The sequence below is a fragment of the Crocuta crocuta genome, unplaced genomic scaffold, assembly GCF_008692635.1.
Source record: "Crocuta crocuta isolate KB4526 unplaced genomic scaffold, BGI_CrCroc_1.0 scaffold126, whole genome shotgun sequence".
Taxonomy (NCBI): domain Eukaryota; kingdom Metazoa; phylum Chordata; class Mammalia; order Carnivora; family Hyaenidae; genus Crocuta; species Crocuta crocuta.
Window position 1 is genome coordinate 2,799,450 of NW_027531000.1, and position 13,428 is coordinate 2,812,877.

General features: G+C 35.9%; 1 protein-coding gene across 1 annotated transcript in view; it reads right to left on the bottom strand.

The window, feature by feature from the left end:
* TMF1 (TATA element modulatory factor 1) overlaps positions 1–13,428 on the bottom strand; it is a 32,904-nt gene that overhangs the window by 18,668 nt on the left and 808 nt on the right. The window contains exons 2-5 of the mRNA XM_077770611.1: positions 9,418–10,613; positions 7,569–7,672; positions 6,838–6,964; positions 3,648–3,753 (exon numbers count right to left, since the gene is read on the bottom strand). Of these exons, the coding sequence (XP_077626737.1) occupies positions 3,648–3,753; positions 6,838–6,964; positions 7,569–7,672; positions 9,418–10,613 (1,533 nt within the window). The remainder of the gene's footprint in view (positions 1–3,647; positions 3,754–6,837; positions 6,965–7,568; positions 7,673–9,417; positions 10,614–13,428) is intronic.

A 13,428-nucleotide genomic window follows, 5' to 3' on the forward strand; every position in this document is an offset into this window, starting at 1 on the left:
GTGTATAGTCAATAATATTGTAATAATGTACGGTGACAAATAGTGACTGTATTTATGGTGAACACTAAGTAATGCACAGAATTTCTAAATCACTATGCTGCTTATACACCTGAAACTAATATAACATTGTGTACAGTTATACATCAATATAAAATATTGTACATACAAATGTGTAACTTGTTTTTGCTATCTAAAATTGTGACTATTTTCCCAATTCATTAAAAACTCTAAAAAAGAAGGGGTGCCTGGGTGTCTCAGTCAGTTAAGCCTCAACTTCAGCTCAGGTCATGATCTCATAGTTTGTGGGTTCGAGCTCTGGATCAGATTCTGTGCTGACAGCTGGGAGCCTGGAGCCTGCTTTGGAGTCTCTGTCTCTCTGCCCCTCCCCCACTGCACTCTGTCTCTCAAAAATAAACATTAAAAAAATTTTTTTAAATTTCTACAAAAGAAAAAAGTGGCATGTGTGTATACATTATTTAGCCTTGAAAAAGAAGAAAATTCTGTGATTTGTAATAACACGGATGAAACTGGAGGTTTAAATTAAGTCACATTCAGATACTACATGATCCCATTCTTATGTGGAATACAAAAAAGTTGAATTCATAGAAGTACAGACTAGAATGCTAGTTACCAGGGGAAACGTGGAGATAAACGGTAACAGGTTTCAGTTAAGGAGGTGAATAAGTTCTTCAGATGTAATGTACAGAATGGTAAAGTTGATAATAATACTATATTCTACACTTGAAATTTGCTAAGAGAATATATCTTAACTATTCTTCTCACATAAGAAAAATGTTAAGTATGGGGTGCCTGGGTGGCTCAGTTGGTTAAGCGTCCAACTTCGGCTCAGGTCATGATCTCACAGTCCATGAGTTCGAGCCCCACATCGGGCTCTGTACTGACGGCTAGCTCAGAGCCTGGAGCCTGCTTTGGATTCTGTGTCTCCCCCTCTCCTGCTCTCTCTTTGTCTCTGTATCTCAAAATAAAGACATTTAAAAAAATTTTTTTAAAAAAAGGAAAATGATGGGACGCCTGGGTGGCTTAGTCAGTTAAGCGTCCGACTTTCGCTTAGGTCATGATCTCGCGGTTCGTGGGTTCGGGCCCCGCGTCGGGCTCTGTGCTGACTGCCAGCTCAGAGCCTGGAGCCTGTTTCAGTCTGTGACTCCCTCTCTCTCTGACCCTCCCCTGCTCACGCTGTCTCTATCTTTAAAAAAAGAAAAAAAAAAAGAAAAAAGAAAAAAAGGAAAATGTTAAGTACATGAGGTGACTGATATGTTAATTAGTTTGACTGTGGTAAACATTTCACAATGTATACATTATCCAAAAAAATCACATTGTGCACCTGAAGTACATACAATTTTTATTAGCAAATTATACCTTAATGAAACTGGGGAAAACAAAGAATTTATGAGTGGACTCTTATACCTGTCACTTACAGTCAAATGGTTTGGCAAAGGGAAGTATATGTGTATGCAGGAATGTATGAATCAGGTGTGCCTAGATGTTAATAAATGATGAAGCGAGGTAATTATGTAATCTGTTATTTACTGTAGTGTGCTTTCAACTTTGAGTCTGCCAGCTTTTCAGTTGTGAATTTAAAAATAATTCTGGGGGATACAGAAGCAGTAAATAAATGAACCCATATGAAATCATTTCATTTTTCAGTATAAAGAATTTNTGATATAAATATTTTTTATTTTTATTTTTAGAGAGAGAAAAAACAAGCAGGAGAGGAGGTGGGAGAAAGAGAATCTTAAGCAGGCTACATGATCAACGCGGAGCCCAGACACAGGACTCAATCCCACAACCCCAAGATCATGACCTGAGCCAAAACCAAGAGTCAGATGCTCAAACAACTGAGCCACCCAAGTGCCCCTTGATATAAATATTTAAAATAATTTATTATTTTATGAAACCATGCACACAGCCTTTACCTCAATCTCTAGTGCTATAATAAAGGCAGTTCATGACCTCAAGATGATTTGACATAATGATTGTGTGTTTTATCAATTCTCCATTCTTCTATTGTAGTACTTAGACTGTGTTTTACATTATCTGTGTACTTATATTTCTCTTTTACTAAACTGTAAGCTCCTAAAGGATAAGGGGCGTGTCAAATGTATTACTGTATCAAATATAGTATCTGACATACTGGTAAATATTAGCTGAATAAATGAATAAGAAAAATCGGATAAAAGTAACTTTTTGAAATGAAGTGATTGTTCCAAGTTGTTTTCAAACCCTCTGGAAATTCTCTTAAGTTCAATGATTTAAGTACAGAAATACTCATCCCACCACTATTTACAATATTAACATTTTAGAAATAAATACATAATATTAGGAAAATAGTAAAATAGTGGTATATATAGCCATACAATGGACTTTAAACTTATTTTTAAGTTTATTTATTTTGAGAGAGAGAGGGAGAGAGAGAGAGAGGAAGGCAGAGAGAAGAGAGAGAAAATCCCAAGAAGGCTCTACGCCCAGTGCAGAACCTGATACAGGGCTCAAATTCACAAACTGTGAGATCATGACCTGAGCCAAAGTGAAGATTTGGATGCTTAACCAACTGAGCCACCCAAGTGCCCCTATAAGGGACTTTAATATGGCCTTTAATAATGGTAGCAAAATTATTTAGTAGCAAGGGAAATGTAAAAGAAGGAAGATTACAAACAAAATATGTGACCTTAACTATGCTTAACAATGTATTAAAAATGCATTAAAAAAGGACTAAAGAAATTAACAGTTTCTTGTAAAACTCAATTAAGATCTATTTTTTCTTCCTACACCTCCTAAAACTTCAAAAATTTCTGCAAGTAGCAAGTGTAATTCTTACAAATAACAGGAAAACGGGCACCTGGGCAGCTTAGACGGTTGAGTCTCCAGATCTTGGTTTAGACTCAGGTCATGATCCTGCAGCTTCATGGGATGGAGTCCCTCAGGGGGCTCTATGCTGGCAGCATGCAGCCTGCTTGGGATTCTCGTTCTCTCTCTCTCTCTGCCCCTCCCCCACTTGCACTATCTCTGTCTCTCAAAAATAAAATATAAATAAAGAGGAAAAAATTCATTTAATCTCCATTTCTAAAACTACCTTCTTTCTTATGAAATTACATAAAGAAATTAATCCAGTGTCAATTTATAACATCTAGCAAAAAATATTTAATTTCTATAACCCTGCTAATTATGTTTTTTCATAGAGTACTTAATAACTGAAAAACTAAGATAACTAAGATAAGAATATAATGAAAAGTTCACTATCCAATGCTCAAATATGATGATACCACACAGTACCCAAGCTAGAGATTCAAATACTATATAAACTCCAGAATTATAACCTCAAATATCTTGGTTTAAATGACAGGCTGTGAAACCTGTTAAAAGATTTTTTATGGAATCACAAACATTTCTTTTTCAGCAAGTCATTTTACCAAGTACGTGTATGTACTTAAAGGCTACATACACGTGTCTCTGACTCTATACATACTGCTCCCTATTTTTCCATAAATTGTCACCTACCATCTCTGAGCTTTAATCACAAAGCCTTCTTGCTTCCAATATTTTTTATTGGGAAGCAGTAGCTACTCATGTGGCAAATATTTTTCCTATTTTTACAGTATTTTTCAGAATCAACTAAATATTTTACACACCTTCTTCCATTAACCCTCGGATCTGTTCATCTTTCTCTTTCAAAAGTTCTGAAGTTTCACTACTATTTAATCTAGTAGCAAGTTCTTCTTTTATACTTTTGATTTCCTAAAAAAAAAATTAAAAAAGGAATGTGAATACCATAAAGAATTACTTTCATTCTGGGCATATTTTTCAATTTTTCCATATTCAAAGCAGCCATCAATAATCACATTCTCAATAAAGATCCGTAAGTTGTATTTTGTTAACCTGTGTTTATTACCTTAATTAAGTAAACAGCTTCAAAACAAGATAAAAGGCCTGAATTCAGATATAAAGAGGTTTCAGTATAGTAATGCAAGTGAGAATAAGTTAACTTTCAATATCTTTCTTTCTTGTTTCTGTACAAATTTTCTTCTGATCACGTATTTGGAACATTTCAAACAATCCATGTCTCCATTTTTCACTTTATTTCCTTTTCTCATCTAAAACTTCCTGCACTTGTTAGTGCATTGTGAAATGAAGAATAACATAATTATATAAGGTACAATCTACTTTAATAAAGCAGAGATTTAGCAGAAACATGTCAAGACAGTTAATCTTTTAACACCACAATGGAGAAGTATGGTGATGTGAAAAGTGCTCTAGGATTTAAAATTTGGTTTTAAGCAATGATCTGAAACAACAGCTAAAAACAACTAACATTAGGAATTTAAACTATGCTTTGTATCCATAATTCTATTTTCACAACAATCCTATGATGGAGGTACTTTATTCAACTGCACAATTAAAGACTAAATAACCTTTGAAGGTCAGAGACCTACTGAGTTTAACTTGGAGTTTACCTTGAAACCAGGTTTATGAGTGCCCAAAGCCCATACTCCGAGCCATCCACAACACTGCTCGGCATTTTCCAACTATCAAAACTTGATTCATTCATCAAGCCCAGTAAGACTATCCTGCCTTCCATGAAACTTTCCTCAATTCCCCTGGTCAAAATTCATCCTCCTCTATATCATTCCAAATTGCTTATTCATCTTTCTCTGTAATTTACTTCATTCTGCCTTGTGCTATCATATAGGTGTTGACATATCTATTTTCCATCACTAGAAAAGCAAACTCTTTACTTAAGGTTAATTCAATTCACTTTGAATTTCCTATGGATCTTAAGTTCATATGTTAGTACAAATAATAAACTTAGGGTCCAAGCTTTTTCTACCTACAGTTAATAGTCTGGGTATACTTTAGATCTGTGATTCAAAGTACATTACAGAAAACAAACATTACACTAATTAAAATCTAATTTCTCAGACTGGTTCAGATGGAATACAGTATGGAAAAGAAGAGGTAAATTAGTTAGGTTGTCTGAGGTTACTGTTAGCGTCTAAAATGAGCAAGAAAGTATATCATTTAATTCTCTTCTTTACGAGTATACTAAAAAATAAAGGTTAACATCAACACTGGTCAAGAAAAGCAACTTAACTGAGAAGGGCAAATGCTGAGAAATGTTATTACTAATAATGGAATAGTAGAAATAATTACTAACCATACTTGGCTAACAATTGCTGAAATAGCCAATTGTCACAAATTATAAGAATTAGAACAATTGTTCCCAACTAGGAGTGATTTTTCTCCCAACGGGACATTTGACAATGTCTGCCAACATTTTTAATTATCACAACTCAAGGAAGGGGGTGGTGGGTGCAGAGTGGGAGATGGGGAGGTAAGGGTGACCCTGGCATCTTGTAGGTACGGGCCCAGACACTGGTAAACACCCTAGAATGCACAGTACAATCCTAAACAACATAAAATTATGCAGCCCAAAATGTGAATTGTGCTGAGAAATCCTATATTAGAGTAAATCAATGTTCTGCCTCACAAGACTCACTAACCATTACAATATTTTACTTTGTTTCGTTTTACTTAAATGTTTATTTATTGAGTTTGAGAGAGAGGCAGTGAGCAAGGGAGGGAGAGAGAGATAGGGAGAAAGAGAATCCCAAGCAGGCCTCACACCATCAGTGCAGAGCACCATGAGGGGCTTGAACTCACAAGCCTGAGAGGTCGTGACCTGAGCCAAAATCAGGAGTCAGGCGCTTAACCAACTGAGCCATTCAGGTAACCCTACAAGTTTTTATTTTAAAATCACTCTGACTTGGGGCACCTGGGTGGCTCAGTCGGTTGAGCGTCCAACTTCGGCTCAGATCATGATCTCACGGTTCGTGGGTTCAAGTCCCGCATCGGGCTCTGTGCTGACAGCTAGCTCAGAGCCTGGAGCCTGCTTCTGATTCTGTGTCTCCCTCTCTCTCTCACCCTACCCTGCTCACGCTGCCTCTCTCTCTCTCTCAGAAATAAATAAAACATTAAAAAAATAAATAAAATAAATAAATGAAATAAAATCACTCTGACTTGAACAAGTATATATGTTTGAAGTGGTTGGAATGTAACAAATGAAAGTAATGATACTTCTTAAAAAATTTATACAGTGTCATTTAGATTTTTTGAAGTTTAATTAATTAAGAGAGCACACACATGCGCACATGAATGGGAGAGGTACAGAGAGAGAGGAAGACAGAATCCCAAGCAGGCTCCATGCTGACAGCACAGAGCCTTGAACTCACAAACCGTGTAATCATGACCTGAATAGAAACCAAGAATCAGAGGCTTAAGCCACCCAGGCGCCCCAAGTGCCATTTAGATTTAAATGCTATTTATTTTGATGAAATTATCACTTATGAAGTTATTCTAATGATCCTTGTTATATACCTTGCAAGGACTTACAGATTAATGATACAAACATTTGCTTAGATTTTTTTTAAAGTATCAAAAATCTCTAAGTCTAAAAATAGTGAATAAAAATCTATAATTTAAGTGTTAATATACTATATGGTATCTTTTTTATTTTTGAGAAAGAGTTCATTTAAGATAGCACACAAGTGGGGGAGGGTGCAGAGGGAGAAACTAACGCAGGTTCCACGCCCAGCACAGAGCCCCACGTGGGACTCCATCCCATGACCCTGGGACCATGACCTGAGCTGAAATGAAAAGTCAGACATCCAACCAAGTGAGCCACCCAGGCATCCCTACTATATGGTATCCTTTAATTTTACTTATCTTTTCTCTTTTTTTTTTTCCATACTTAAATATTACGAATGCATTCCTCAAAATCTGTCTATACAGAATTTAATTAGGATTATTTTTAATTTCCATTACCTTTTTAGCAGCATCTCTCTCTTTACAGGCTAGCTGAACTTTCTTTTCTGCTTCTGCAATTCTTTGAGTAAATTCATCTTTCAAGGAAGAAATGCTGCTGCTTTCCTCTTTCACTCTGAACATTTCACTAAATTAAAAATAATAGACAGAGGTAATGGTTTACATATTTCTAAGGTAACAAGATGAGTTCAGCTTGCAAAAGGAAAATAACACTGTCTTCAACATATACCTTACTTAAATAGGTTAGATTTAAGCCTGTTAACATTTAAGAGAAAAACTACCTGCTTAATTTATTTTAAAACATCTCAATAACAACCCATTAGAAATCCAAAATGTCCCCAAAATTTGATGTATAAAAATAACAAAACAGTAAAATTTTTCAATTTTGAATATATGTTACATTTTATTAATCACCTCCTTAAAGCAAACAAATATTGTGGGTTTTTCTTAATATCATAGTTTTCTTTAAATATGTGTTTTTAAATATCTAATACTAAAAGGGAAAAGGTTTTTTGTTTTGTTTCGCAAAAGACCGCTCTTCAAGCCAAAGGTAATATGGTACAGATAATTTGAGGAAAAACCTCTACATTTATAACTGAATGCTACTGCATTTCCAATTACTGTAAACAGGTTAAATTTTAAACATTTATTTTTAAAAACATTCTTAAATAATAACTTGATATTTGGGCCTTTACAAAACATATAATTATTTACATTTGCAAAATACTTACTCTTTCAGATTATCATACGCTTCTTCCAGAAGTGCTTTTTCTTTACTAAGAGATAATAACTGAGCCTCCCTTTTATCCAGTTTCTCATTCAGAAATTCGACCCTCTAAGTAAGGAGAATACACAAAGTCAAACATTAATAACCTTCAAAGACTATTTTTACATGCAGGTGATGAATTGTAAAAGTAATCTAATCAATATAATAAATAAAAGAGTATTATTTCATAAAAAGAATTAACAATAATGAGAACATAGTGGATTGAGAACAACAAGAACTCAAACACAGCTGGTAGAAGAGTATAAATTAGTACAAACACACAACTGGTGGGAGTATAAATTAGTAAACCACTTTAATATCTCGTTGAAGATCTACACACTGTTTAATGTAGAAAATTTAGATATACTTTAGAGAAGAAAACTCCTGCATTAATATACAGGAATATTTACAGCAGTTTGTTACCAAAAAAATCTTAAAAAAGGTATGCATATCCCACAAAGGAGGAATGGAGACCAAGAAAATTTTAGAAAAAGGTAAAGGCTTCAAAGCCTTTAGTAATATCCCGTATCTTCTCTGGGTAGTGGATACACACGTGTCCCTTCTTCCACATTATTCTTTAATCCAAATATGTGTAATTTTTTTAGTATGACATATCGCATTTAAAAATAAAAATAATTTTTCAAAATCCATAGGCAAGTAACTTTAAAATCTCCAGGATATATCAGTATAAAACTAAACAAAAAGGAATGATAACAGTATATTACTCCTTAGGCCTTGCTGATGCAGCGAAAAGCTGGTGTATGAGGGGAGGAATGATGCTGTTTGTACTAAAAAAATAAAGTCTTACCTGATTGAGGTTTAGATTAATTTAGAAATCACTTACCTTCTGAAAGTAGCTCAAAAATATCTTATTGATACTAAAAAGTGCTGGTTTCAGCCATTCAAAGTGCTATTAAAGCTAGAGCAGGGCATTTTGTTTGTGATTAATATTAAACCTAGGTAACAGAATCTGAAACTTTTTTTTTTTTACATTAAATAATTCAATACATGGCACTTACAGGACATTTCTTCAAGACATCCTATATCTCAGAGGAGTCTATTAAAGATGCCAAATCCAACTCAATTTCTATATCTAAAAATCATAGGAAAAACCAAAACTGTGACTTAATGTTAAAGAATTTACACCACTTTCCTTTTATATGTATTAGATAGAAGCAATTTGTCATTCCTAAGCAATGTTTTTGTTCCTTGGACATTTCCCATTCTTATTCATGTTAAGATAGCTAGCAGGGAAACATCAAAGTAACATAAAAGAGAAAACAAGCAAGTAATTAATAACAGAAACACATCAATAATTAATCTAAAGGCTAAATTTTTCATTTAAGATTTGCTACAAATAATGTGAACATGCAAAACAAATTTTGGTATAAAAAACCCATATAGTATTTACATTCGTTTCAACACCTTTATCGGCAAAGGCTTTGAAGATGTACGTTACCATAAATCAATCCTTTGCAAAATGACAAATTAATGAGCACAGTATACAAGAATTGTAAGGTGAGAAGACTCCATAGTAACGGCGCAAGATGAAAATCTTTCATTCTTAGTTTTATTGAAATATCAACTTATGTTATCACAGTTGCCTCAAAGACATTTCAAATAATTTAGTATCAAAAATTCTTCGATTTTAAAATCCTTAATGCCACACCTAAATGCCAAAATGCTTATCTTTTTTAATCAGTACAAATCATTATGCAATACTGAATGTTAAAAAACAAACAAGACAATAAATAAACAATGATTTAATCTCTGAAAAGCATATCCAAAAATCCCTTTGCAGTTTCTAGATTTACCTTGAAAACATCTTCCTTCTCAAAGTGTGCTTCTGGCTTACTTTCAGCAGTTTCGTGCGGCTCGGCCACTTTGTCTGACACAGTATGTTCCTCACTTATCGGTGTAGAAGAAACCAAGATATCAGGCTGTTCACAATTAACAGGTGTTGCACTTCGTCCACTTTCTTCCATTTCCGTTTCTTCAGTGGGTACAATTAATGTTTCATTCACTTCTTCTTCACATTTTCCTTCAACAGATTCAATTACTTTAGTCTTTGGAGTTGAAGGATTAACTATAATAGGTACCAGAGCATATCCTTTGCCTGACAGTTCATCATCTGAATTGATTTCACTTACACTACGGCTATCTAATGACTGCACACTAAACGAGTCTATTCTTTCAAAAGCATCAGATGAACAGCAACTCTCAGTGAGTTTCTGGAAATCATCTAAACGATTATATTCAGGACAAGCAGATGCTGAGAGAAGCTGAAAAGATGTCTGCATCAAATGAAGACTTGATTTTGAATCTGTCGTCTCTTGTCTCGAACTTGCTGAGCTCTCACTTATTACACTTTCATGATCTAAAACTTCAATGTCACTGGTGGTAGAAGTACCAGACGAGAAGGTACTAACAGGAGGAGAAGGCGTGTTACTCTGTCTGTCTTCATGTTTTTGTTCCTTAGGTTCCAAAGCCATGTCCTTTGTTTCTGCCGTTGACATATTAGGTGTGTTTTCTCTAGTTGTTTTCACATTAATGACACTTTCGGACACTTTCAAACGTCCAGTTGATACCTTCATATCAGATTCTTTATTAACAGTTTCTTCATGCTTGCCCTCAGGTTTAGGCGACAGAGTATCTACTGCCAGAGTTTCCCCTGATACACATGGAGTAGAGTCTTTCACTTTTGATTCAGTTGTTTCAGAGGTTCTTGATGGTCCAGTGTGCAAGGATTCCTGCAAAGTGCTTTTTACTTCTTCTTCTGGTCGTTGTGATTTAGCTGGTGGTTTTGATACCACTGGACTCTTCTGAATGGTCTGAACATCCGTTGGAGAGAGAAAGGCACTGAAGAAATTTTCAGATTCATCTACCACAGTTCTCCGAACAGGCTTTGTAATTGCTTTAGGAGAGGCTACGGGCTGACTCTGAGGTTCACTGTTTGACTTTAACCCCCAGGTTGAAGTATCCCATCCTCCACTGACAGGGGGACTTATTCCTTTGATTAAAAAAATATATATACATATGTTACAAAAGAAAAAATATATTCATTTTCTGTTAATATTACAATGATTATAAGTCAACACAGGGTTTAAAAATAGGAAACCAAGGGGCGCCTGGGTGGCTCAGTCAGTTAAGCGTCCGACTTCAGCTCAGGTCATGATCTCACAGTTCGTGGGTTCAAGCCCCATGTCGGGCACTGTGCTGACAGCTAGCTCAGAGCCTGGAGCCTGCTTCAGATTCTGTGTCTCCCTCTCTCTCTGACCCTCCCCTGCTCATTCTGTCTCTCTCTCAGAAATAAATAAAACATTTAGAAAATTTTTTTTAAAAAAAGGAAACCTATGGAATACAACCCATAATTTGCACCTATTAGGCTACCTGCTTATTATATGATCACTTAGTTCATTCTTGAACTTTAGGCCTTAATCTTTAGGCCCAATCTACCTCTGGTAAATTGGTGCGGATCTGTCCAAACTAGGAACCAGGAGCAAAGGTAATCAAAATGGGCTTGGCCTACCAGGAGCAAATATGTTACTCCCTCCCACTATAAATTAAAAATGTAATTGTATATGTTACATAACTTATGCTAAGTCTAAGATACACATGATGGATCTCACAACCAACAGGCAGTACCCTCACTTATAGGCCATGTGCACTCACAGCAAATTGACCTGACCTGCTGTTCAGTCAGTTTCTTATTAATCATTCTCATAATATCAGTAATAAAACATGGTTATCAGCTGGAAAGAGGGTAACATTAAAAAACTGAACCCAACATATTAGCGACCAATGTCCTTTTCCAAAGATCAAAGTAAATTGATGGGAACAGTAACTTCTAGAGGACAAATTCATTTTCATCCACTTAAATAACAAGCTCACTCTCCAAGTGCCATTCTCCAAACCCACGCTGTGAGAAAGTTTTGTTCCCTTCCTAAACCACAAATGATGTCAGCAATTAGAAGGTCATATGAAATTCAGGGGTGCCTGGCTGGCTCAGTCAGTGGAACATGTACCTCTTGGGTCTCAAGGTTGTGGGTTCGAGCTCCATGTTGGGTATAGAGAGTTCTTAAAAATAAAATCTTAAAAAAAAAAAAAAGTCCTATGAATTTCAAAGATATGCATTTTGAAAGAATTATTGTTTTATGCAGATGGTAGTTTACACTAGGCCTTTTTAAAAACACCAAGGAGAAAATAACTATCTTCTGGGTACAAAAGGTAATTTAGTCAGAGAAATACATGCTACTAAAAAACCCAACGATAAACAAAAAATGGCATATTTGCTAAAATATTAAAGCATTTCTTAACAAAAAAAACTTCCTTTGCAAAACTCAGAAGTGGCTGAGCAGAATTATCATAAATTCTGCACAATTAGATGTTCATAGGGATTGGGTAGTTCAGTCAGATAAGCATCTGACTCTTGATCTCAGGATCTTGAGTTCAAGTGCAGTGTTGGGCTTCATGCCCAGACTGAACACTACTTAAGAAACAACAAACAAACAAAAAAAGTTGGTGGGGAGAGAACAAGCACCTAAAAGCTCCTAAAAACTATCAAGCCCTATATTAAAGTCTACCCTATAATAAGACTTCAGAAGTGTGTAGAACACTTCAGTTTGGGGTCACAGTTTTATACCCATTGGCTCAGTATATAAAAACAATGAAAAAAAGGAGAAAACCAGAAGATGTAAATCAACAAGCAAGAGTAAGTCTGCTAATTAGTTTAATTTGGTAGGTCACCTTACTGAATGACAGAAGTCAAATTTACAACCAAGAAAGTAAAGAATGTTTTTTATATAAATCCCAAGGTTATCTGATAACTACCTCAATTACTCCATTCAAAGACTGGTCCTCTTTGAGTGAGGCAAAGTAAAACATAGGCGATCGATAAGTAAGTCACTAAGTATTTCACTAAATCTGTCTATTCTGGAAAACCTATTTTTAAAAATTATATACATGATTCAAGCCCCAAATGTCAAAAAAACGAGTATCTTTATGTTTAAAATGTATATTCTATCTCCTCTAAGTTTAGTAATTCAAAATGTGGGGTATCTATGAAATACGAAGTTTAGCTACTCCAACAAAATCACAAAGTATCTTGTAAAAAGTACTAAGATCGTGGGGCACCTGGGTGGCTCAGTTGGTTAAGCATCCGACTTCCGCTCAGGTCATGATCTCGCAGTTCGTGAGTTCAAGCCCCGCATTAGGCTCTGTGCTGACAGCTCAGAGGCTGGAGCCTGTTTCAGATTCTGTGTCTCCCTCTCTCTCTGCCCCTCCCCTGCTTGTGCTCTGTCTCTGTCTCAAAAATAAATAAACTATTTAAAAAAAAAAGTACTAAGATCGTGACATACAGGCCTGGGCCCAAAATATCTTAAAATGCAGTACCTCAAACTTAGGTCCTGACTTTTCAAAGATGTAAAATTAAAAGCAGAAACCAGACCGAAGGAGTCAAGAATAACTTCTTTTTTCCCATAGATTCAGAGCCCCCAAATATGCACATTTTTACCCCTCAGACTAAAGCGCTAAACTGTTCCCTTGGAGCCACAGCAGGTAAAGATTCCTGAAAAGGTTCGGCTCCAGGAACCTGCCAAACAGAGACGCAGCGCTGTGAAAACACAATGTGATGCAACCCAGGGCTCTTGGGCCGGTTTCCACGGGTGATATCTCCACCATATTCCGCCCCTCACCTGCTGGGTGGCCTACAGGAAGTCACTCGGCCTTTCTCGTCTGCCCCTTGTGTAACACGCCGACCGCAAGGAACCTAACTCCGGGAGCCGTTTGGAAGACGAGGCCATAAAAGAGCACATTCCGCGCTGCCA